The sequence below is a fragment of the Schistocerca piceifrons genome, chromosome 4 (assembly GCF_021461385.2).
Source record: "Schistocerca piceifrons isolate TAMUIC-IGC-003096 chromosome 4, iqSchPice1.1, whole genome shotgun sequence".
NCBI lineage: Eukaryota > Metazoa > Arthropoda > Insecta > Orthoptera > Acrididae > Schistocerca > Schistocerca piceifrons.
This window is the reverse complement of record NC_060141.1, coordinates 771,165,727-771,193,683: the sequence shown is the minus strand read 5'-3', so window position 1 is coordinate 771,193,683 and position 27,957 is coordinate 771,165,727. Positions and strand designations below refer to the sequence as shown.

The 27,957-nt window shown below is 39.0% G+C and overlaps 1 protein-coding gene across 1 annotated transcript; it reads right to left on the bottom strand.

The window, feature by feature from the left end:
• Window positions 1-285: 285 nt before the first annotated feature.
• Window positions 286-27,957, bottom strand: LOC124794833 (solute carrier family 66 member 3). The gene is made up of 4 exons (XM_047258497.1): window positions 27,615-27,957; window positions 27,314-27,536; window positions 26,939-27,059; window positions 286-4,699 (listed from the first exon to the last, which is right to left on the bottom strand). The coding sequence occupies exons 1-4, from the start codon at window positions 27,761-27,763 to the stop codon at window positions 4,572-4,574; spliced, it is 621 nt and encodes a 206-aa protein (XP_047114453.1). The 5' UTR covers window positions 27,764-27,957; the 3' UTR covers window positions 286-4,571.

Below are 27,957 nucleotides of genomic sequence, written 5' to 3'. Positions count from 1 at the left end.
TATAATTTATATTCCACTTATGGACAGAAGTGCTCATAGTTACTAACTCCCTAAAATGACTAGGCGGGGACACACACACACACACACACACACACACACACACACACACAGGGGGAGACAGGGGAGAGAGGGGGAGAATGATAATCCCCTATTTGTGATCTCTTTACCATATCGCTTACTGGCAGTAGTACTAACAGTTTTTTTGCATTTCCTCTTTATTATTTGCCTTAAAATCAGGAAATTATATGATCTTTGTAATGATTTCTTTTGTCATACATCTCAATTCTTCCTTTAATCTAGTCAGTATATTATTCCCAATGTCCAGTTAAAATCAGAGTACAGAAAGCACCTGTCATAGTCTGTAAACAATACAGTGAGGGTTATTTGGCGTAAAAGAGCATTTTTTTTTATTATTGTATAACAGGTACATATTGTCTTCACAAAAACAAATTCTTATGGAACTTGTTATAAAAAGGCAGGTACAGTGATAGGTTTAGCCTATCAATATATCTGATTGAAATCAAAGTTCATGATCATTAAAACTTGAAACATACATAAATTTAAAATCACAATAATTATCATGGAATCAGTTACTGTTCAACATTTCAGAAACAGTTCAAAAAATTGACAGACATTAAAAATTTGACATTTAGTGGTAATGCTATGAAACTTTCGTTAAAACATTTTTTTGTTGTGAACATGCTATAAATTTTACAATATGATAATTAAGACTTTGAAAATTATTTATTTTCAGTGAACATAATCTTAAAGCCTTAATGCTCTTGCTCTTATGTTAAATAATGAGGTATGTGAAAACAAATAAATGATGACAAAAATAAAGATAATTTTTCTTTCATTATGTACAAATGCAAAGTTCTAAAACAATTCTCTAAGTTCTTCAATAATGGCACAGGAGATTATTTATACACCATTTTCAGCTGAGGTAACATAAGTTTAAATAAAACAAAGTAACCTATGACAACAATATGGGAAGTATTGACTATCCTTTCCATACTGTTATTCCATTCTAAACTTTCTACTGTTTGAAAGTACCCTATGAAATATAGGCCAGAATAAAATCACCCATTTTGCCAACAAATTGTCTCGTACAATTTCTTGTTCAGCTACTGAATATGTGACCCAACAAAAATTCTACTGACCATCACATCATACAAATGATCACATTTTTATTATATAATGTAGCAAAAATTAAATGAAATAAAATGAACAATACCGTAGCATTACAATGCAAAGACACACAAAATCAGACAAACAAGATGGAACATTAAACACTAATGTCCCAGTGACAATCAGGTCATTAGAGACAGCTGAAGCTAATAATTTTCAACTTAAAGTCTAAAATAAAACAAATTTTTGCAAACATAGGTTTGCAGCTGAAGTAAATTCTTAAAATAAGGAACATTCGACAAGCAACATTTCGAAGAGAGCATGACTAATTGTTGACTATACTAATAAAGTTGAAATGTGCAAATAGAAGATGATGTGTGCACGTTTTCTTGACTCCTTGTGGGAGAAGTGGGGGGATTAGAGGAAATAAACTCATTCTTCCATAAACACTGTCATAGGGTAGTCCAGGGATGTTGTGACAGGAGTAAGGTCCACCTTCTCCATGCAGTGCAGCAATAAAATAAAATGGGCTAATCTTTTGCATCATATCAAGCACACTCTGGAGGTAAAATTAACAGTGGTAATGAATGCTTCAGTATTTCATGTAATAAACAAAATAAAATTGCCTAATACATTGACAACATAAGCACAGCTTAATGAAAGAAAAAGAAATAAATTTTCCACCTACGGCTACTACTACATTATACTGTTACAGCAAAGACTGATAACTGAAGAAAAGATTTTAACCGCACAACGTCTGTTTCTTGATTACTATGGAGCCAAAGAGTTAAGAAACACACCACCATTTGAAGAAAATACTGTTTATAAAGCAGAACAGCCTGTCACAGCCATAATATCCCTTGGAGTGATCATTATAATAGCTACCTGACAACATGAAAACATGGACCTCATGGCCAACAAACTACTTTCTAAAAAGGAAACTGCATATTAGAATCTTGTGTGGTGTACTCTTTGGTATTGTCCAAGTGCTGTTAGTCTGTATTAGGTGAAAATAACAAGACGAGCACAATGTTAGTGTAATCTACGACCTACATGTCTATGTGGCATGAGCATGGAGTGTTAATGAGAGCACATTAATATACAAACTAGTTTCCAATCTTCTGTTTGCATAGGGAAATGAAGTCATTTGAATATTATTGGAACTTTTTATCTTTTATCAAATACTGCACAATTCTCTGAAGAGAATCAGGGTATAAATCTAGCTCCAGGCAGGAACATTTTGGTACCTTACACACACACACACACACACACACACACACACACACACACACACACACACAGAGAGAGAGAGAGAGAGAGAGAGAGAGAGAGAGAGAGAGAGAGAGAGAGAGGTGTCATTCCCAAATACAGAAATGAATCTACTTGATTGCATGCTATGGTGCATACTTCTTCATTAATCCATTAGCCCCCTCAGCTTAAATGTGAACTTGTAATGAAAAATAGAATGATTCCCTAGTATCATAATGATGCAATATGCGTTAAAATCAATGTTAACGTATAAGGAGATTCATAAAACACCTTATCAAATGGGCTGATTATATAAAAATATCATACAGTAAAATCTAAACAGCACAGCCTATCAAATGTCTTTTTATGGAGTTCTTGAGTGAACAGATGCTGCTTTATTACACTGCAAATTCTGCTTCGAGTTGACTGACATATTGCCTATGAGAATAACTTACTATGTGCACACTGTAACTTGTCACTTCTCACAGGTATACTCAGAGGTGAGGAACCAGTTACAGTCCACCAATACTTAACAGTTTCTGATCAGTGCTAACCTTACACAGGTAACCCAGTGGCAGCTCGGGAAAAATTTTACCAATATGTTACAATATTACAAAAATAAACAGAGTGTGTTTCACTATGTTGTCATGATAGGCGTGATTTGATATTGCTGTGACATTAGCTGTACCTAATGCTCTAAGATCAAGTATTTAATGATTCCCGCCACGTTTTCTTATTAATGCATTAGTACGTCCTATGCCTTTTACTCCCCTTGCACCCAATCCATCACTGTACCCAAATAAGAACCATGGAAAGCAAAAAGAGTGCATTATGAACATCACACCCAAAGATCCAACTCTTTTCATACAAATTCATATGAAATTTTTACATATTCTCATTTTTAACAACTCCTGTAGCCTTTTGACTTACAAGGGTAATCATAACTGAACTGAAAACATTAATTTTACTTATATAAATTGAACTGCACAAATATATTAAATTATATAATTAATAGTTTAATGTTACGAGGAATGTGATAAAACAAAAAAATGGTAGCAGTGAGAATCAAACCCGAGCTGACAAATTGTCAGTCAGTGTGCTTGTCCACTGCGCCACGGCATTGATATGACAGCCATTGCCCAGAAATCCCTCATACTGTAGTTGTCAATCTTTAGACACTGTTTACCCTTTCCTACATCCCATTCAGGTGAAATAGTTTAGAACTTTAAAGAGGCATCTACTGACTTCTATTCATGTAGTTTGAGCCAAATCAGTGAGCTCCATCCCATGCCCTCCTCTTGTTCGATTTAAATTTGGAGTAGGCCTACCTAACTCATTCTCTCTCACTTTCTACTCAAAAGACCTACAGAAAAATGTCCTCTTTTAGCAGGTCACCTATACAATTTGCCATGTTTCTTGCACAAGATTTTACATGCACTTTCAAAGAAAAATACTGACCTGGTGCTGTGAGCAATGAGACACCCTTAGTGGATGATGTCACATCAGAGAATACACAGTCAAAAACACACAGCTGTATCCCCCTTCTCCGAGTTTATTGTAGTGCAACTGACCATCATTTCAACTTTTGACAATGGTTTCTGTTTACAGTTATCATGGAGAGTGTGCCTCAAAACATGGTTTTGTCCATTTCATTTGCAGACCGGCAAGCATTTGAAGAGAAAAGGCATAATTTTAGTGCGATGTTTAGTGTGCTGTAGCACATTAGCACATGATCACCAGCTGCCACTGTGTATGGAAGTACTTTGTAAACTGTAGCAATTACACTTCAGGCGCATGTTTGTTTCACATGCTGCCTGTACAGGCAAAGTAGTCCATCTATGAGACAGGGATCATTTACATCTACTTCTAGCAGCCCCCTCCTTCATGAAGTAAGTATCAAGTTACAGCATACATACATTATACAGCAAGAGCTAGAAAAACAGGAGAAAGGAACTCGTTCTTCCTCAGGAAGTGGAGTCCTTCCTAAAATGGCAATGCTAAGGAAGCATTATACATCATTACTATCAGTCAGGCAGTGTGTTGTTGCCAAATTGCTTTGACGCTGGTGATGTCCAGTCAGCACCGAGTTGGTAACCGATTCTTAGATAATTTACCTACAAAAGCTTATAGCAAATCCATATGGCAGGAATTAACATTGTTCAAAACAGCACACTACATAGAAAAATTACTACTGTCTAAGATGTCTTTGGCTTCTTGTACACAATAGCAGCTACCATAACAGAACTGCTTAGTATCACAGATATAATAAAATTCGACAAAAGTGTAATGTCTGCCGAATCTAGGAAGATGGTGTATACACGTGCTGAAACAAGAAATTGTTGTTCAGTATCTTACAAAATCATAAATATACGAATAACAGTATTAGCATGTAATGTTCCCATGATAATGACGACAACACAGAAAACTTCAACAACAGGAAATTTAGAAATAATAAAACTTAGTTATATAAATTTGTGTTTGTCACATAATTAAAGGTTTAATAATATTATCGAACTTGTTATCTAAGAACAACTTAGAAAAGAGTAACTAGGTTAACATCAGTAATTAAACCACAAGGGGCAAAAACTGATGCCTACAGCTGCTGACATTCAGAATCATTGTCTTCATTTTTTACTTCTCTTCCTAAGCATAAGATGCAGTTCATTCTATTGCCAACTGTTATTCTGACCACAATACATAAGTGGAAAACGAACTGTGTGTGTGTGTGTGTGTGTATTGTTTAGCATTTCTTTTATTCAACTTGCTATATAAATACAAAAGCTATTAATTGTTTAGCAAACATTTTGATGCTAACTCAAGGAGTACATGTTACCTAAGCTCATTAATGGTTCAGTAGTACAAATAATGTTCCTCTGTGAAAGACATTATTTGAATGGATACACACACTTTCACCATGTCCCCACAGCTGTTGTCCTGTGACTTCTTCAATGTGAAAAACACAAACATAGTATCCCCTGCTTACGGTTGCTTCTAGTACAGGAATTTCAACAGTGTCATACGGCCTAAAGTGAGATATCTCTGAACATGCACCAAAAAACTTCCAAAACAGCATTTGACACTCATTATACACGCATTACTGAAACTATGATTGTATTTATGACTGGACTGAGCATTTCTTGGTAGGGAGGACCCAGCATGTGATATTGGATGGAGAATCATAAACAGGAGTCAAAGCAACTTCAGACATGTCTGACAAAAGTGTTTTGGACCTTTGACGTTTACATTGCACAATAATGACAATGCAGACTTCTCACACATGATGTAGTTCTCTATACTGATGTACTATCTGAAAAGATTCAGTCAAATCTTGTAAAGTTGTGCAAGTATTGCCTTTAAATATTCAGATGTGTATAAAGCTGTTCACTTTACACAAAAAAAAAGCATAGCACCCTACAACTACAATATCGAAACTGCTTTAGTCAACTCATACAAATACCTGGGTGTAACAGTTTATAAGTCAGTTTATAAGTCAGTGGCATATTTTGCTTCTTGGTGAATATTAGGGGAATGCAATCAATCTACAAAGGAGATTGAATATAATAGAGGGAAACGTTCCACATGGGAAAAATATATCTAAAAACAAAGATCATGTAACTTACCAAACAAAAGTGTTGGTATCTTAATAGACACACAAACAAACACACACACAAAATTCAAGCTTACGCAATCCACGGTTGCTTCATCAGGAAAGAAGCAACCTGATGAAGCAACCATGGGTTGCAAAAGCTTGAATTTTGTGTGTGTGTTTGTGTGTCTATCAACATACCAACGCTTTCGTTTGGTAAGTTACATCATCTTTGTTTTTAGATATACAAAGGAGATTGTTTACACAACACTAAAATTTCATTACATCTTAGGGTCAGTCTGGTGACCAATAGAACGACACAATTATAATGTTACACTCACCATTAACACTGAGTCCTGTCTAAACAATTTTAATAAAATTTCACTTTCTGTCTCTCTGGGTTTGAGTTTTTGTCTATTGTGATAAAAATATCACATCCATTTCCTATTTGCCTATATTTTTGATATATCTAATATTATATGAAAATGTCAATTTCTGAAACTATAATATGATTGGGTAGAAATAAAAATCTACTCACCAAGCCGCAGCACAAGGAAACACATTTAAAAGTTATGGATCCTGCCACCCCTTGGTGAGTAGATTTTTTTTTTAAATCTATACAATTATATATAATATTATATGAGCTACATTGCTATCTAGCACTACTCCACTCTTGGAGGCATTCTTCTTTGGTTATCACATTAATACTTCCGGCAGCTATTGTAAACTGCATTAGTTGGAAAGTCGCCTCAGTGCAAAAAGAAAGAAAGAAAATCCTCTTTTTTTCATTAAAAAAAGACCTGAGTACTTGCCACACACAGCCAGCCACTTAGGTAGCAGCCTCTGATGCATAGTGCACCCCAGATTTACTCAGACAGACCCTCCAGTGCCATGTCTTTACAGCACAAGTACACTAGTTTGTCAGTGAACCTTCGACTTCCCTTGTTCAAGCATTCTACCTGGCTCAGAAGCAGAGAGCCACAATTAGTTTTAGGGTAATGTTGCAGACAGAGATTTGTTGGAACTCCAAGAACAAGGCTGGCCTTCTTCATCTACTCTGTCAGTCATTGTAATGAACCAAATACGACATAGAAGCCAAGACAGAAGTTGTCTGTTCCAATGAGCACAACATTCTACAACTAGTTACATTCTGTTCTCCCAATGGCTGCCAGAACAGACTCCTCTGCATGTTGACTGAGGCCTGAGAACAGCATTCACAATGGGGCTGAATTCTGACTGGCTTGGGATGTTATTATAGCCCTTGCAAGTGTACAGTACACTTTAAGAGGAAACCTCATCAAAGCGGCCAATAGTAGATCACTGTTTTTTTACAATCAGTTGCATCAACATTGACATGTATATTCTACAAATCACCATGAGGCGCATAGCACAGGGAACTTTCCCATTTCCCAGTTATAAGGGCTTCTTCCCATTCCATTCATGTATGGGGCATGGGAAGAATAGCTCTGTATGTGTTGTAATTTGTCTAATCTCTTCTCTGTGAGCCTGATGGGAGTGTTATGATGGAATCTGTAGCATATTCCTAAGTTCATCACTTGGAAACTGTTCTTGAAACTTTGTAAGTAGGCCTTCTTGTGACAGTTTTAGTCTACCTTGAAATATCTGCCAATTCATTTTTTAAGCAAGTCTGTGACGCTCTACCATGGGCCATACAAACCAGTGTCCATTTGAGTGGCCTTTCTTTGCAAATATTCAAATCCCCTGTCAGTTTTCCTTTGTACAGGTCCCACACACTGGTGCAATATTCTAGAATGGGTCACAGAAAACTTTTTGTAAGCAATCCACTTGCTTTGCCTATTAGTAGCCCGTGTGATCATTACAGTTTCTATGCACACAAATTGTTACACCCCGGTACCTGTATAGGTTGATTGATGCCAATTGTGACTCCGATTTTACAATCATAGAATATTACTTAATTCAGGATTTTTTATGAAGTGCATAACTTAACATTTCTGTACATTTAAAACAAGTTGCCAATCCTTGTACCTCTTTCAAATCTTGCTAAGAACTGACTTACTGTTTGTGCAGCTGTTTTTAGACGATAGGGTAGTTCATCACAGACAACTCCACCATCTGCCAAAAGTCTGAGATTAATTTTAATATTGTCTATCAGGACATCAATATACAACAAGAACAGTGTGGGTCCCAACACACTTCCAAGGAAAACGCATGGATTTACTTCCACATCTATCAATAACCCTTATCCAAAGGTGACATGTTGTGTCCTCTGCAGCAATAAATTCTCAATCCAGTCACATATTTAACTTGATACCACCATATGATAAGTGTCGGTGAGGTACTGTGTCAAATGCTTTACGGAAGCCAAAAAATGTTGTATTTATTTGGTTGCTTTGATCCATAGCTTTCTGAATGTTTTATGAGGAAAGTGTGTGCTGTGTTTCACACGTCCATTCTTCTCACAACCCGTACTGTCTGACATGGATCAGGTCTTACTGTTTGATATTGTCATTGGCTGCAACTTGATTCCCAGTAGGCATAACTTATTTCTGCATAGAGTGGGCATTTCAACTCAGCTTAAGGAAGTGTTTCCAATGACTGAACAGACCAACCCTGACATAAAATATGTGCCCACACAAATTACACTGAGTGGTTGGAGGAGGGAGGGCTGTAATTGACAGAGCTTTCTTGCTTGTCACTTGGCCCCTTTGCGGCAGCAGCGTTGTTCTTCAAACAAATGGACAACTGTGGATGTCGCGTTCCTCCACAGTAAACAGTCCACAGCACATGGTTCCATGTTCATATATTTATATCAGCTGTTTCACGATGTGTTTCAGAAGGTCCTTAAAATGCTTCAGAGGGGTTCCATGAGGTCTACTGCCATAGCAGAGTTCGTCATACAGCATTTATGCGGTGAAGACAGCGTAACCACTCAGTTGATGAGTGAAGATGGTTGCCTCATTTCTGTTTCGATGCGCTTTCTCAAGGAACGCGCTGTTGGTCACGTGGTCCTCCTACTTAATGTTCAAGACGTATCCAATTTCTTGTTGGCGGAAGCACTCAAGTTTTTTGATAGTACAGTGATAGCATGCCCAAATTCACAGTCATTCAAGAATGTGTATGTGATAATACCATGTATACAAGTTTGGTGTGCAGTTTCAGGTCTTTATTCATGAAGACTATGCATTCACTGTCCAAATGCTGCATGGATTGCCCCAATTCTTTTATGAACATCCTGTTCACAGGTACACGTTTGACATACCTCAATGCGTGTGAGATCAGAATATGTGTGAAGAGTCTACAGCAAATGGATGTTAATGATATTGGGCAGTAGTTTTGTGGATCACTTCTGCTACCCTTGTTGTACACATGATGACCTGTGCTTTTGTACATTCACTATGTCCAAGTTTTTTGTTTGATGGGTCTGTGGTATATCAGGGTTAAAATACAAGTTAATTCAGCTGCAGTTTCTGTACAGGATGTTACAGGAATTCTGCTAGATCCTGGAGCTTTGCTTAAGGTTAGCAATTTCAGCTTTTATTAAAAGGAAAGTTGCCACTCACCATACAGTGGAGATGCTGAATCGCAGACAGACACAACAAAAAGACTGCCACAAATAAAGTTTTCAGCCAGTAAGGCCTTCGTCAAAAATAGACGGCACACACACACACACACACACACACACACACACACACACACACACACACGCACACGCACACACACACAAATGCTTCAGTTGCCTGAGACTGCAGTCATATGTGTGTGTGTGTGTGTGTGTGTGTGTGTGTGTGTGTGTGTGTTTTTTGTGTGGGCACACGCGCGTGCGCACGGGAGCGGGGTCATCAATTTTTCACGGAGGCCTTACTGGGTGAAAGCTTTATTTGTGACAGTCTTTTTGTTGTGCCTATCTGTGGCTCAGCATCTCTGCTATAAGGTGAGTGGCAACTTTCCTTTTCATAAAAATGTTACATTCGATCCTCAATTTTTCCAGAGTTCAATTTCAGCTTTTAGTTGATGAATGGTATTGGCTATTTCAACTAAAATTGCTACTGGTGGATGTAAACTAATTGCTTCATTTCAAGACCAGAAAAAGACAGGAATAGTTCATCACTAACCAAGCTTTTGAACATCAATATTGAGCAAGTACAAAGTTCAACACGCTGCTGAACACTCGCAAGAGATGCAACTCTTCCATACAGTATATGTGCCACAGTGTGGTGTACGCGATCAAAGCGTGCTCCAGTGGTAGTTGTCTTGCAAATCACACAGGTTAAGAAATGGATGGTTGGCAAATTCCTATGTTCACTTTATCTGAGCGTAAAACTTTATAGGGATATGAAATGGAATGCTCACATAGGCTCCAATGCTAGACTTCAGTTCACTGGTAGAATACTGGGGAAGTGCAATCAGTCAACAAAGAAAACTGCTTACAAATCACTCATGCGACCCATTCTAGTATACTGCTCAAGCATATAGGACCCATACTAAATAGAGCTAACAGATGATATTGAACATATACAGGGAAGGGCAGCATGAATAGTCACATGTTTTTTGACCTGTTGGACAGCGTCAGAGACGCTGAAGTGGCAGATTCTTGAAGACAGATGTAATATATCCTGAGAAAGTCTACTAACAAAGTTCCAATAATCAGCTTTAAATGATAGCTCTAGGAATATACTACAACTCCCTATGTATTGCTCACATAGGGATCAAGAGGACAAGACTAGAATAACAAAGCATGCACAGAGGCATTCCAATGATCATTCTTTCTGCTCTCCGTATGTGACCGAAACTGAAAGAAACCCTGACAACTTGTAGCATGGAACATACCCTCCACTGCCATGCACTTCACGGTGGGTTGTAGAGTACAGCTGTACATGCAGATGTAGATATTACAACACATTTTGTCCCTTGTCCATATGCTAGTCATTTTGTTCTGTCTATAGCATGTATAAATAAAAACTTCAATATCCATGAACAGGTTACAAGGCAAAAAGTAAAGTACCATGTCCAGTTAATAAGGACATCAGCTCATAAAAGTTCCATTTCAAACAGTGTATACAAATTTATAATGGTTCTCCACCTAAAGTAAAAAGTATTTCATCTTTCTCACGTTTTAATAAAACCATAAAGGTCATCCTTACTTGATCACTATTCCTATTCAGGAGCAGAATCTTTATTACATGTGAAATACAAAACTTTAAACAAGAATGAGCAAAATATCTTACTCCAAGTAGTGCAAACTGCCTTGCAGATAAAACTAACCAACAAACTCAATACTCAGAAAGAACGCACTTATTTACATAACATCAATCATTATTGCCCTCTGCTAGGCACTTTATTGAGAATAGCACAGTAATCACGTTGATGTAGATCAACTGATAGAATGGTATCAGAACCTACTAGAAAATGTAAAGGTTAGTACAAAAATATCTGAATCCAGAGAGGCACGAACCACCAACACATAACCCATTATCTTCAATTCTGCATCTCCAGCCATTATGCTATATCGACTATGAATGAGCTACAACCATGCTTTGCGTCTTATCTCCTCCTCAAAGCTTTATTCATTGATATGTTATTATCTGGCATTTAATCATAATGAACTGTACCAAGAATAATGTGCTTTTGCCTTGAAACAGCATACTTTCACAATACGCAAATACAGAAACTCTTTAACCACTAATATGGCATTATATATTGTTTTACTGCAATAGATCATATAATTAACGACAGGTTTTTGAGAGATCCTCCATTTGCTCTGTACTGATGAGAGATGGTGTTACGACATAGGTGGAGTTCTTCCACCTGACTGGTCTATGTTCAACCACGTTCAGAATATCTGACCTGCTAAATATTGTTTTGCAAGTTCTGAAAGACTATACAACTTTTTTTTCCATGCTATGATGTCAGAAACTCTAGTCTATACTCTATTTGAATGCATGGCCCATGTGCCAATGACTGAAGGACCACAAAAACAAGTTGTTGTTGTGGTCTTCACTCCTGAGACTGGTTTGATGCAGCTCTCCATGCTACTCTATCCTATGCAAGCTTGTTCATCTCCCAGTACTTACTGCAGCCTACATCTTTCTGAATCTGCTTAGTGTATTCATCTCTTGGTCTCCCTCTTCGATTTTTACCCTCCACACTGCCCTCCAATACTAAATTGGTGATCCCTCGATGTTTCAAAACATGTCCTACCAACCGATCTCTTCTTCTAGTCAAGTTGTGCCACAAGCTCTTCTTCTCCCCAATTCTATTCAATACCTCCTCATTAGTTATGTGATCTACCCATCTAATCTTCAGCATTTTTCTGTAGCACCACATTTCGAAAGCTTCTATTCTCTTCTTGTCTAAACTATTTATCGTCCACGTTTCACTTCCATACATGGCTACACTCCATACAAATACTTTCAGAAACGACTTCCTGACATTTAAATCTATACTTGATGTTAACAAATTTTTCTTCTTCAGAAACGCTTTCCTTGCCATTGCCAGTCTACATTTTATATCCTCTCTACTTCAACCATCATCAGTTATTTTGCTCCCCAAATAGCAAAACTCCTTTACTACTTTAAGTGTCTCATTTCCTAATCTAATTCCCTCAGCATCACCCGATTTAATTCGACTACATTCCATTATCCTTGTTTTGCTTTTGTTGATGTTCATCTTATACCCTCCTTTCAAGACACTGTCCATTGCGTTCAACTGCTCTTCCAAGTCTTTTGCTGTCTCTGACAGATTTACAATGTCATCGGCGAACCTCAACGTTTTTATTTCTTCTCCATGGATTTTAATACCTACTCCGAATTTTTCTTTTGTTTTCTTTACTGTTTGCTCAATATACAGATTGAACAACATCGGGGGGGAGGCTACAACCCTGTCTCACTCCCTTCCCAACCACTGCTTCCCTTTCATGTCCCTCGACTCTCATCATTAGATTCAGCAATTCTCATTGCTATAGTATACTACCACCAACCAGCCAACAACCAAAGTCAACAAAGTGCTAACATCAGCTTACAAAGCAAAAGCCACAGGCAGCAGAAGTACACTTTAGCAGCCTCAGAAATATCAACACTCGTGTCAAAACACTTACTAACTAATGGCAATTATTGTTGCTAATAAAAAAGAATTTAGGATGAATGGTGAAATTCACAACCACTATATTAAAGTAAAAATAATTTTCATATCTACTTAGCCCCCTCCATAAACCATGGACCTTGCTGTTGGTGGGGAGGCTTGCATGCCTCAACGATACAGATAGCCATACCGTAGATGCAACCAAAACGGAGGGGTATCTGTTGAGAGGCCAGACAAACGTGTGGTTCCTGAAGAGGGGAGTAGTTGCAGGGACAACAGTCTGGATGATTGAGTGATCTGGCCTTGTAACACTAACCAAAACAGCCTTGCTGTGCTGGTACTGCGAACAGCTGAAAGCAAGGGGAAACTACAGACATAATTTTTCCCAAGGGCATGCAGCTTTACTGTATGGATAAATGATGATGGCGTCCTCTTGGGTAAAATATTCCGGAGGTAAAATAGTCCCCCATTCGGATCTCTGGGCGAGGACTACTCAAGAGGACGTCGTTATCAGGAGAAAGAAAACTGGCATTCTACGGATCAGAGCGTGGAATGTCATATCCCTGAATCGGGCAGGTAGATACAAAATTTAAAAAGGGAAATGGATAGGTTAAGTTAGATATAGTGGGAATTAGTGAAGTTTGGTGGCAGGAGGAACAAGACATCTGGTCAGGTGAATACAGGGTTATAAATACAAAGTCAAATAGGGGTAATACAGGGGTAGGTTTAATAATGAATAAAAAATAGGAGTGCGGGTAAGCTACTACAAACAGCATAGTGAACGTATTATTGTGGCCAAGATAGACATGAAGCCCACGCCTACTCCAGTACTACAAGTTTATATGTCAACTAGCTCTGCAGGTGACGAAGAAATTGAAGAAATGTATGATGAGATAAAAGAAATTATTCAGGTAGTGAAGGGAGACGAAAATTTAATAGTCACGGGTGACTGGAATTCAAGAGTAGGAAAAGGGAGAGAAGGAAACATAGTAGTTGAATATGAATTGGGGGTAAGAAATGAAAGAGGAAGCCGTGTGGTAGAATTTTGCACAGAGCATAACTTAATCATAGCCGAACTAAGTTAATAATTGGCTCCTTCTACCGACCCCCAGATTCCGATGATATAGTTGCTGAACAGTTCAGAGAAAATTTGAGTCTCAACAAATAAATACCCCACTCATATAGTTGGTGGGGACTTCAACCTTCCCTCGATATGTTGGCAAAAATACTTGTTCAGAACCAGTGGTAGGCAGAAAACATCTTCAGAGATTGTCCTAAATGCTTTATCTGAAAATTATTTCGAGCAGTTAGTCCACGAACCCACGCGAATTGTAAATGGTTGCGAAAACACACTTGACCTCTTAGCCACAAACAATCCAGAGCTAATAAAGAGCATCATGACTGACACAGGGAATAGTGATCACAAGGTTGTCGTAGCCAGGCTCAATACCGTTTCTTCCAAATCCACCAGAAACAAATGCAAAATAATGTTATTTAAAAAAGCGGATAAAGTGTCACTAGAAGCCTTCCTAAGAGACAATCTCCGTTCCTTCCAAACTGACTATGCAAATGTAGACGAGATGTGGCTCAAATTCAAAGATATAGTAGCAACAGCAACTGAGAGATTCATACCTCATAAATTGGTAAGAGATGGAACTGATCCCCCATAGTACACAAAACAGGTCCGAACGCTGTTGCAGAGGCAATGGAAAAAGCATGCGAAGTTCAGAAGAACACGAAATCCCGAAGATTGGCTAAAATTTACAGATGCGCGAAATTTGGCACGGACTTCAATGCGAGATGCCTTTAATAGGTTCCACAACGAAACATTGTCTCGAAATTTGATAGAAAATCCAAAGATATTCTGGTCGTATGTAAAGTACACAAGCGGCAAGACGCAGTCAATACCTTCGCTGCGCAGTGCCGACGGTACTGTTACCGACGACTGTGCCGCTAAAGCGGAGTTATTGAACGCAGTTTTCCGAAATTCCTTCACCAAGGAAGACGAATGGAATATTCCAGAATTTGAAACACGAACAGCTGCTAGCATGAGTTTCTTAGAAGTAGATACCTTAGGGGTTGTGAAGCAACTCAAATCGCTTGATACGGGCAAGTCTTCAGGTCCAGATTGTATACCGATTAGGTTCCTTTCAGATTACGCTGATACAATAGCTCCCTACTTAGAAATCATATACAACTGCTGGCTCACTGATAGATCTGTACCTACAGATTGGAAAATTGCGCAGGTCACACCAGTGTTTAAGAAGGGTAGTAGGAGTAATCCATCTAACTACAGACCTATATCATTGACGTCAGTTTTCAGAAGGGTTTTGGAGCATATAGTGTATTCAAACATTATCAATCACCTCGAAGGGAACGATCTATTGATACATCATCAGCATGCTTTCAGAAAACATCATTCTTGAGCAACGCAGCTAGCTCTTTATTCGAACGAAGTAATGGCCGCTATCGACAGGGGATCTCAAGTTGATTCCATATTTCTAGATTTCCGGAAAGCTTTTGACGCCGTTCCTCACAAGCGACTTCTAATCAAGCTGCGGGCCTATGGGGTATCGTCTCAGTTGTGAGACTGGATTCGTGATTTCCTGTCAGGAAGGTCGCAGTTCGTAGTAATAGAAGGCAAATCATCGAGTAAAACTGAAGTGATATCAGGTGTTCCCCAGGGAAGCATCCTGGGACCTCTGCTGTTCCTGATATATATATAAATGACCTGGGTGACAATCTGAGCAGTTCTCTTAGGTTGTTCGCAGATGATGCTGTAATTTACCATCTAGTAAGGTCATCCGAAGACCAGCATCAGTTGCAAAGCGATTTAGAAAAGATTGCTGTATGGTGTGGCAGGTGGCAGTTGACACTAAATAACGGAAAGTGTGAGGTGATCCACATGAGTTCCAAAAGAAATCCATTGGAATTCGATTACTCCATAAATAGTACAATTCTCAAGGCTGTCAATTCAACTAAGTACCTGGGTGTAAAACTTACGAACAACTTCAGTTGGAAAGACCACAAAGATAATATTGTGGGGAAGGCGAGCCAAAGGTTGTATTTCATTGGCAGGACACTTAGAAGATGCAACAAGTCCACTAAAGAGACAGCTTACACTACACTCATTCGTTCTTTGTTAGAATATTGCTGTGCGGTGTGGGATCCTTACCAGGTGAGATTGACGGAGGACATTGAAAGGGTGCAAAAAAAAGGGGAACACGTTTTGTATTATCACGTAATAGGGGAGAGAGTGTAGCAGATATGATACGCGAGTTGGGATGGAAGTCATTAAAGCAAAGACATTTTTTGTCAAGGCGAGATCTATTTACGAAATTTCAGTCACCAACTTTCTCTTCTGAATGCAAAAATATTTTGTTGAGTCCAACCTACATAGGTAGGAATGATCAGCAAAATAAAATACGAGAAATCAGAGCTCGAACAGAAAAGTTTAGGTGTTCATTTTTCCCTCACGCTGTTCGGGAGTGGAATGGTAGGGAGATAGTATGATTGTGGTTCGATGAACCTTCTGCCAAGCACTTAAATGTGAATTGCAGAGTAATCATGTAGATGTAGGTGTAGGTGTGGAACACTTGGTTCAAGAATCATAAAAGAAGGTTGTATACATGGAAGAATCCTGGAGATAATAAAAGGTATCAGATAGATTATATAATGGTAAGACAGAGATTTAAGAACCAGGTATTAAATTGTAAGACATTTCCAGGGATAGATGTGGACTCTGACCACACTCTATTGGTTATGAACTGCAGATTAAAACTGAAGAAATTGCAAAAAGGTGGGAATTTAAGGAGATGGAACCTGGATAAACGGACTAAACCAGAGGTTGTACAGAGTTTCAGGGAGAGCATAAGGGAACAATTGACAGGAATGGGGGAAAGAAATAGAGTAGAAGAAGAATGGGTAGCTCTGAGGGATGAAGTAGTGAAGGCAGCAGAGGATCAAGTAGGTAAAAAGACGAGGGCTAGTAGAAATCCTTGGGTAACACAAGAATTATTGAATTTAATTGATGAAAGGAGAAAATATAAACATGCAGTAAATGAAGCAGGCAAAAAGGAATACAAACGCCTCAAAAATGAGATCGACAGAAAGTGCAAAATGGCTAAGCAGGCATGGCTAGAGGACAAATTTAAGGATGTAGAGGCTTATCTCACTAGGGGTAAGATAGATACCGCCTACAGGAAAATTAAAGAGACCTTTGGAGAAGAAAGAACCACTTGCATGAATATCAAGAGCTCAGATGAAAATCCAGTTCTAAGCAACGAAGGGAAAGCAGAAAGGTGGAAGGAGTATATAGAGGGTCTATATAAGGGCGATGTACTTGAGGACAATATTACGGAAATGGAAGAGGATGTAGATGAAGATGAAATGGGAGATACAATACTGCGTGAAGAGTTTGACAGAGCACTGAAAGACGTGAGTCGAAACAAGGCCCCCGGAGTAGACAACATTCCACTGGAACTACTGATGGCCTTGGGAGAGCCAGTCCTGACAAAACTCTACCATCTGGTGAGCAAGATGTACGAGACAGGCGAAATACCCTCAGACTTCAAGAAGAATATAAGAATTCCAATCCCAAAGTAAGCAGGTGTTGACAGATGTGAAAATTACCGAACTATCAGTTTAATAAGTCACAGCTGCAAAATACAGCTGCGAATTCTTTACAGACGAATGGAAAAACTGGTAGAAGCCGACCTCGGGGAAGATCAGTTTGGATTCTGTAGAAATGTTGGAACACGTGAGGCAATACTGACTTATCTTAGAAGAAATATTAAGGAAAGGCAAACCTACGTTTCTAGCATTTGTAGACTTAGAGAAAGCTTTTGACAATGTTGACTGGAATACTCTCTTTCAAATTCTAAAGGTGGCAGAGGTAAAATACAAGGAGCGAAAGGCTATTTACAATTTGTACAGAAACCAGATGGCAGTTATAAGAGTCGAGGGGCATGAAAGGGAAGCAGTGGTTGGGAAGGGAGTGAGACAGGGTTGTAGCCTCTCCCTGATGTTATTCAATCTGTATACTGAACAAGCGATAAAGGAAACAAAAGAAAAATTTGGAGTAGGTATTAAAATCCAGAGAGAAGAAATAAAAACTTTGAGGTTTGCCGATGACATTGTAATTCTGTCAGAGACAGCAAAGGACTTGGAAGAGCAGTTGAATGCAATGGACAGTGTCTTGAAAGGAGGATATAAGATGAACATCAACAAAAGCGAAACAAGGATAATGGAATGCAGTCGAATTAAGTCGGGTGATGCTGAGGGAATTAGATTAGGAAATGAGACACTTAAAGCAGTAAAGGAGTTTTGTTATTTGGGAAGCAAAATAACTGATGACGGTCGAAGTAGAGAGGATATAAAATGTAGACTGGCAATGGCAAGGAAAGCGTTTCTGAAGAAGAGAAATTTGTTAACATCGAGTATAGATTGAAGTGTCAGGAAGTTTTTTCTGAAAGTATTTGTATGGAGTGTAGCCATGTATGGAAGTGAGACATGGACGATAAACAGTTTGGACAAGAAGAGAATAGAAGCTTTCGAAATGTGGTGCTACAGAAGATTGTTGAAGATTAGGTGGGTAGATCACATAACTAATGAGGAGGTATTGAATAGGATTGGGGAGAAGAGAAGTTTGTGGCACAACTTGACCAGAAGAAGGGATCGGTTGGTAGGACATATTCTGAGGCATCAAGTGATCACAAATTTAGCATTGAAGGGCAGCGTGGAGGGTAAAAATCGTAGAGGGAGACCAAGAGATGAATACACTAAACAGATTCAGAAGGACGTAGGTTGCAGTAGGTACTGGGAGATGAAGGAGCTTGTACAGGATAGAGTAGCATGGAGAGCTGCATCAAACCAGTCTCAGGACTGAAGACCACCACCACCACCACCACCACCACCACCACCACCACAACAACAACAACAACAACAACATCTACTTAGCTTAACCATGTTTTATGACAGAGTTTTATATTGTTGTGCAAAAGTCTCAAAGTTACATCTGCTTCTACATCCATATTCTACAAACCACAATGAAAAGCATCGGGAGGGTACTTCTTCCTATACCGTTCACATATGGAGTGTGGGGGGAATGACTGTTTGAACACCTCTGCATGATCTGTCTTCGCAATCCCTACAAAGAGCATTTTAGGATGGTTTTGAAACTTTGTAAGTAAGTTTTCATGGGATAGTTTGCATCTCACAGGACAGTTTTTATCTGTCTTCAAGTATTTGCCACTCCAATTTTTTCAGCACTTGCATGGTAACTATCCCATGGGTCAAACAAACCTTTGACCATTTGTGTTGTTCTTCCTTTTATATTTTTAATACACCCCATTTGTCCTACTTGATACGGGTCCCACAAACTTGGGTGGCACAAATGCTTTGTAGGCAATCTGCATTGTGGACTAGTGGCATAGCTCTAGTGTTCTACCAATGAACTAAAGTCTGCCACCTGCTTTACCTACAACTGAGCCTATGTGATTATTCCATTTCATACCCTTACAATTTGCTACGCCCAGGTTTTTGTTTGAGTTCACCAATTCCAACTGTGACTCACCGATCCTGTACTCTTAGGAAGCACATTTCTTCATTTTGTGAATTGCACAATTTTACATTTCCGTACATCTGAAGCAAGTTGGCACACTTTTCACTATTCTGAAATCTTATCAAGAGCCGACTGAATATTTATGCAACTATTTCATTACAAATAACAGAGTCTCTGCAAGAAGTCTGAGGTTGCTATCAATACTGTCTGCAAGGTTGGTAATACACAAAACAGCTAGGGGCCCAACACACCTCCCTGGATCACATGTGAGTTACTTCCCTTCTATTAATGACTCTCCATGCAAGATAACATACTGCATCCTCCCTACCAAGAAACTGTCAATTCAGTCACAAGTTTTGTTTGGTACCGCAATGTGACTGCATTTTCAATAATAACCGCCCTCGAAAAGTCAAGAAATACTTCATCTACCCGGCTGCCTTAATCCATGGCTTTCAGAATGTCACGTAAGGATAGGGCAAGTTGGATTTAACATGAATGAGACTGTCAGCTGATTGGCATGGGGAATATTCTGTACATAATACCTCATTACATTTGTGAGCAGAATATGTTCTAAAACTGTACAACAAACGGATGTCAAGAATGCTGAGTGGTTGTTCTGTGAGCCACTTCTGCTGCCATTCTTTTACACAGGTGTGACCTTTGCTTTCTTCTAATCACAGGACATGGTTTTCTGTTCAAGGAATCCATGTTTTATTGTGGTGTAAAGAGGGGGCAAATCTGCAAGAAATTTGGTACAGAATATTTGCCTTGTTCCATTTTAGCTATCTTAGCTGTTTCTCAATGCCACTGCCAATAATAACAATTTTACTCATCTTTGCTGTGGTTTTTGTTTATGAGCATTTGAAAATGGAGTTCAGTATTTCTGCTTTTGCTTTACTAGCTTCAATTTCAGTTCCTGCCTGGTCCATGTGTATCTGGATACAAACTCTGGTGGCATTAGGAGCCTTTACAATATAGAAATTTCATTGAGTTTTGTGACTGTAGCACACAGAGGGTCCCTCCCACAATGAGCTTTTCTACTAAGTGCAGATAAAATGGGTGAACCAGAGCTCCACTGACAAACTTTCAGAGGTTGCTCAGGGATACCTTCTGAATATTTTGTTATGAAGGATTCATGATCTCTGGTGGCTCCTTACAGGGTAGTATTGTAATTACGATTTGCTCAGTTTGTTACCACTATCAAGGACACAGTTCAAAGAAATACCACTAGGACAGATGGAAAAAATTTCTGATGTTGTTGCAATCGAAGCAGAACAGCTCTTTGTCAGCATAGTGTCATCATGCCCCTCTTCCACTGCATCCATTGCACCCGTACACAAGGTACATATTGGCCAGCGCTTCATCAGTACACCCATCCACAGTACTGCTGTATATAACTGTTGATGCACAACTATCATTACTGGAAAATAAAACCCTTCAAATAGAACTGAGCAATACTGAATGCAAACTTGAGGGCAACAAGTTAAAGAGGGCATTACTGTTGTCAACAGCAGGTATTGTGAGTGAATGGGAACAAGACACACAGCACATACTGTCAGCATCTGCACTGCTATGCATTATTTTTAGTGCAATAAAAATACGAAACTAATTGGGGCAAGAAACCACGTTAAATACAACAACTCTGTAACAACCTGCTGGTGACAGTGGGTCTATATACCAAAATAAACAAACGTATCCTTGAGAAATCTTTGAACATTTGTCGGTGGAGATCTGGTTCAACCCGTATTCAATGTTTTGTCAATTATTCTTCCAAACTTGGGGCATAATTTTTCTGCATGCTCCTATTCCGAGCAAAATGTTTCAAGTCCCTCATTGAGATATGACACTACTACTTCTCTGACAAGTTAACTGCACATATCAATTTTTCAGGTCACCAGAAGCATCTGATACCGCCCGTCGGCTTTGACCTGTGACATAAGTCTGTTGTGATGTGTGACGTCACAAAGTTCAGTTTGCAAATGTCACGTGTTTGTAGATGTGTGTGTTTGTAGGTTGCGGGTAAGGTTTTGTTGTTGGTTTAGTGTGCGCTTGTGATGTGTTTGTAGGTGGGTTTTTTTTCTTCATGTTTTTAACTGGTGGAGGGGGGAGGGTTGTGTGGTGGTATTGGTGAGTTGGTTTAGTGTGTTGTTTACCCAGTGAGGGCAAGGGAAGTGATAGATTCCAGATTTGGTGTTCTCTTGTGGTTTTTGAGGTAGTGATGATTGTGGAAGTGGTTGTAGGTTTTGTTTATAAAATGGCATCAGTTGTTTCCGTTGACCTATATAGGTCAAAGGAAGTGTTTGATTCCATTGGATATTGTATCTAGTTGATTTTGCGAATGTTGTGGTCAGTTTACTGGTTTTCTCGTTTGGTTCAGTGGCATGTGTTTATTGTTAGTTTGTCCCCACCCAAAAACCCCCAATTTCCCCTGCTTGTCCCATTAGTTTCATTATATTATAGGAGGAACATGTGTTTGATGGTTTTTTGATCTATTTTCGTGTTTGTTGTCATGTTTACGTAATGACGTCATAGTCACAACATGGGAGTTGTTGTGAATGGTCGTTTCCGCCATACTGGTGACGTCATTGGTCAAAGAAGACGGGTGGAATCGGACATTTCCATTAACTTTTTCTACTGGTTTTGGCTGCCCTTTGCACTTTGGTAATCACTGTTTCTTCAATGTTAATATCAGTTTCAGTGTGCACATCCTCACAGAGGTAAGATCTATTTGTTGCCAATAGACCAAATATCCCCCCCCATGAACCATGAACCTAGCCGTTGGTGGGGAGGCTTGCGTGCCTCAGTGATACAGATGGCCGTACCGTAGGTGCAACCACAACGTAGGGGTATCTGTTGAGAGGCCAGACAAACATGTGGTTCCTGAAGAGGGGCAGCAGCCTTTTCAGTAGTTCCAGGGGCAACAGTCTGGATGATTGACTGATCTGGCCTTGTAACACTAACCAAAACAGCCTTGCTGTGCTGGTACTGCGAACAGCTGAAAGCAAGGGGAAACTACAGACATAATTTTTCCCAAGGGCATGCAGCTTTACTGTATGGATAAATGATGATGGCGTCCTCTTGGGTAAAATATTCCGGAGGTAATATAGGCCCCCATTCGGATCTCCGGGCGGGGACTACTCAGGAGGACGTCGTTATCAGGAGAAAGAAAACTAGCGTTCTGCGGATTTGAGCGTGGAATGTCAGATCCCTTAATCGGGCAGGCAGACAGAAAATTTAAAAAGGGAAATGGATAGGTTAAAGTTAGATATAGTGGGAATTAGTGAAGTTTGGTGGCAGGAGGAACAAGACATCTGGTCAGGAGAATACAGGGTTATAAATACAAAATCAAATAGGGGTAATACAGGAGTAGGTTTAACAATGAATAAAAAAAATAGGAGTGCGGGTAAGCCACTACTAATAGCATAGTGAACGTATTATTGTGGCCAAGATAGACACGAAGCCCATGCCTACTACAGTACAAGTTTATATGCCAACTAGCTCTGCAGATGACGAAGAAATTGATGAAATGTATGACGAGATAAAAGAAATTACTCAGGTAGTGAAGGGAGATGAAAATTTAATAGTCATGGGTGACTGAAATTCAAGAGTAGGAAAAGGGAGAGAAGGAAACATAGTAGGTGAATATGGATTGGGGGAAAGAAATGAAAGAGGAAGCCGTCTGGTAGAATTTTGCACAGAGCTTAACTTAATCATAGCTAACACTTGGTTCAAGAATCATAAAAGAAGGTTGTATACATGGAAGAATCCTGGAGATACTAAAAGGTAGCAGATAGATTATATAATGGTAAGACAGATATTTAGGAACCAGGTATTAAATTGTAAGACATTTCCAGGGGCAGATGTGGACTCTCACCACAATCTATTGGTTATGAGCTGTAGATTAAAACTGAAGAAACTGCTAAAAGGTGGGAATTTAAGGAGATGGGACATGGATAAACTGACTACAGCAGAGGTTGTACAGAGTTTCAGGGAGAGCATAAGGGAACAATTGACAAGAATGGGGGAAAGAAATACAGTAGAAGAAGAATGGGTAGCTCTGAGGGATAAAGTAGTGAAGGCAGCAGAGGATCAAGTAGGTAAAAAGACGAGGGTTAGTAGAAATCCTTGGGTAACACAAGAATTATTGAATTTAATTGATGAAAGGAGAAAATATAAACATGCAGTAAATGAAGCAGGCAAAAAGGAATACAAACGCCTCAAAAATGAGATCGACAGAAAGTGCAAAATGGCTAAGCAGGCATGGCTAGAGGACAAATTTAAGGATGTAGAGGCTTATCTCACTAGGGGTAAGATAGATACCGCCTACAGGAAAATTAAAGAGACCTTTGGAGAAGAAAGAACCACTTGCATGAATATCAAGAGCTCAGATGAAAATCCAGTTCTAAGCAACGAAGGGAAAGCAGAAAGGTGGAAGGAGTATATAGAGGGTCTATATAAGGGCGATGTACTTGAGGACAATATTACGGAAATGGAAGAGGATGTAGATGAAGATGAAATGGGAGATACAATACTGCGTTAAGAGTTTGACAGAGCACTGAAAGACGTGAGTCGAAACAAGGCCCCCGGAGTAGACAACATTCCACTGGAACTACTGATGGCCTTGGGAGAGCCAGTCCTGACAAAACTCTACCATCTGGTGAGCAAGACGTATGAGACAGGTGAAATACCCTCAGACTTCAAGAAGAATATAATAATTCCAATCCCAAAGAAAGCAGGTGTTGACAGATGTGTAAATTACCGAACTATCAGTTTAATAAGCCACAGCTGCAAAATACTAACGCAAATTCTTTACAGACGAATGGAAAAACTGGTAGAAGCCAACCTCGGCGAAGATCAGTTTGGATTCCGCAAAAATATTGGAACACGTGAGGCAATACTGACCCTACGACTTATCTTAGGAGCTAGATTAAGGAATGGCAAACTTACATTGCTAGTATTTGTAGATTTAGAGAAAGCTTTTGACAATGTTGACTGGAATACTCTCTTCCAAATTCCAAAGGTGGCAGGGGTAAAATACAGGGAGGGAAAGGCTATTTACAATTTGTACAGAAACCAGATGGCAGTTATAGTCGAGGGATATGAAAGGGAAGCAGAATAATGGAATGTAGTCAAATTAAGTCGGGTGATGCTGAGGGAATTAGATTAGGAAATGAGACACTTAAAGTAGTAAAGGAGTTTTGCTATTTGGGGAGCAAAATAACTGATGATGGTCGAAGTAGAGAGGATATAAAATGTAGACTGGCAATGGCAAGAAAAGCGTTTCTGAAGAAGAGAAATTTGTTAACATCGAGTATAGATTTAAATGTCAGGAAGTCGTTTCTGAAAGTATTTGTATGGAGTTTAGCCATGTATGGAAGTGAAACATGGATGAGAAATAGTTTGGACAAGAAGAGAATAGAAGCTTTCGAAATGTGGTGCTACAGAAGAATGCTGAAGATTAGATGGGTAGATCACATAACTAATGAGGAGGTATTGAATAGAATTGGGGAGAAGAGGAGTTTGTGGCACAACTTGACAAGAAGAAGAGACCGGTTGGTAGGACATGTTCTGAGGCATCGAGGGATCACAAATTTAGCATTGGAGGGCAGTTGGAGGGTAAAAATCATAGAGGGAGACCAAGAGATGAATACACTAAGCAGATTCAGAAGGACGTAGGTTGCAGTAGGTACTGGGAGATGAAGGAGCTTGTACAGGATAGAGTAGCATGGAGAGCTGCATCAAACCAGTCTCAGGACTGAAGACCACAACAACAACAAGATCAAATATATTCCCTCATAAGGGGGATTCCAACGTACCAGTTCTAGCTAGTTCTCATAGAGGGCATTTAGTGAAGTCTTGTCACACCCACCACTAACAGAACTGTAATGATCCCAAGTGATTATTGGATATTGTAAGATAATTACAGTATGACTAGCAAGTTTTGTACTAGATAATGGAGGATTTCTCTTAAGTTTTTTGTTACATCTGGGGTGATTCAGGTGGTCAATACAAGGATCCAGTTATAAGCTTATGCCCACGCACGATACTGAGTACTGCACAAACAATCTCACATGCAGTTTTAGTGTCCATTTACTTTCTCCTCTACTACAACAAAGTCCACTTCCATTCCCTTTTGATATACGCTTAAATTTTCCCCAAAACTCTCGATGCCACCAATTTTGGTACCCAATATTGTGTGAGCTCCACTATGTTTTAGGAGCATATCAAGCTTTAGCATTTTTTTGTGAATGCTTCAACAGTTAATGTACGCTTCGTCAGTAAATGAATGCTTCGGCAGTTAACCACCACGATTTTAGTACTCTTGTCTGTGAAGGATGAGGGAGGTATTTCTTTGGATTTTACACTGATACTTTTGGTCTCCTACACCTATCTTTATCTGGACGGAATAATCTACAACTCCTTTCTGTGTACCCCATACACTGTCAGTTAGCTGGATAGCAGCCTCTGATGTGTAGTGCTCGAACCTGTTCTCAGCTCAATGGCGTAAGTACAAGACGTCTGAGCCTAGCTTGTCACGGAACCTTCGCAGTCTCTAGTTGAAGCCTTCCACATGACTTAGAACTAGCTGGCTATAATCAGTTCTAGGAACAATGCTGCAGACTATGAGCTTTGTTGAAACTCTGTGAGCAAACCTTTTGTTCTGAACCTCTTCTGCCAGTCGCCTGAATGATCCAAGCACGACCTTCCTCTAAACCCAGAAGAGAGCTATCATTTGTCTCAACATGCACCACAATCCATAATTAGCTGCATCCTATTCCCGCAATGGCTACACTAATAACATCTTCAACATGTTTAATGAGGCCCCAAGCATACATATTGAGTGCAACTAGTGTTCCTTTCAATCCCTTGCTGCCATTTCCCTAAGAGATACTATCACCACATGTCTGAACATTACCAGTAGCCCTCAGGCACAAATTTGGAAATATCCAAATATTCAAAGCTTAAGTAAAAGAGTACCTTACTGATCACACCTATTACAATTTACTAAAACTTCTGGGCTCAGTGATGTACATTCCAGTTAATATTAATGTTCACTCTATACAGGTTTTCTTATATATAAACAGACACTGTTCTCTGTGAAGTTATGTAGATGCTTAGTATGAAGTACTGAGTAAAAACATTCACTGAGGGAAAACAATTGATTTTATTTCCTGAGTAATTGTTGTTCTCCTGCAATTTTTCTTGTGGCCTGAAACAAACTGCTGGACACACAACAAGAGAAGACAAACTGATATGTATTTGTATCACTAAGTGTGTGACAACGTAATGTTATATTGATGGTTGCTCATAACACAGCATAGCGAAATAGTAACTTGTGAGCATGCCATACTTACTGAGATTAGTAAATGCAGAAAGAAACCAGGTCAAAACGCTAACGGAAGCTGCGTTCTTAGTTCTTAAAATTTCCAGTAGTTGGACAACTTTACTGGAGGCTGAGACAGGAGTACAGAGTGGCTGCACAAAAATATATATATATTTTTTAATTACAGCTATTCACACATATCAAAATTAGAGTTGATCTAGCTGTATTTAATGTAGAACAGCTGATAAGAATTCTTAACCCGTTGTCAAATGTTAAAAACATTCATTGATCATATTGTTTTGTATTGCTATGTTCATACAACAATTACTAGTAATTCCGTCTGACTAATGCTATAAACAGAAATTTGAAACTAATAAAAATATGTGTAACAAACGTAAAGACTTACGACTAAAATCGACAAAATCGTCTTTGGTAGTACGCCGGTAAGAAAAGCCGATGTCAATCCTAAATAAATCCCGAATATTGCGAAACTCAGCGTGTTCACCATATTCTTATACTTCAGTACCAAATAAATTAAAATAATTTCTTGCACCAAAATTATTGGATATTCCATGTACGATAGCAATGCATAATCGTTACAAAAATTGTAGCTTGCCATAATAGTATAGCTGAAAATGAAAATAGTTTGAAATCATAATACAGGAAATCTATTTCATCGTATATTGCACGATACTTCAGTCCTATACCTTGTCAGTTCCAAAAGTAATCCATACAGGTTAATGCCAACAGCGCTCTTAACTTTCAGCAAATTTAAAATTTGTGGTATTTTCAAAACAAGGCACAAAGTGATGGTTATAATACTCAGGACGTCAGATATAACGTATAATATTTCCATCTTGAATAATGCCGCTTCTGTTTACCGCGATTTATCTTACGTTATTACGTTTATCGGAGAAGTTCTTAACACATAGGTGACATACAACGACTACGCATCGCATCTTTTGGCTGCATTTCAAGGAGGACTGGTACACAATGGTCCTTGAGAATGCCGCCAAACGAGTTCACAATCACACCGCATTGCCGGTTTGT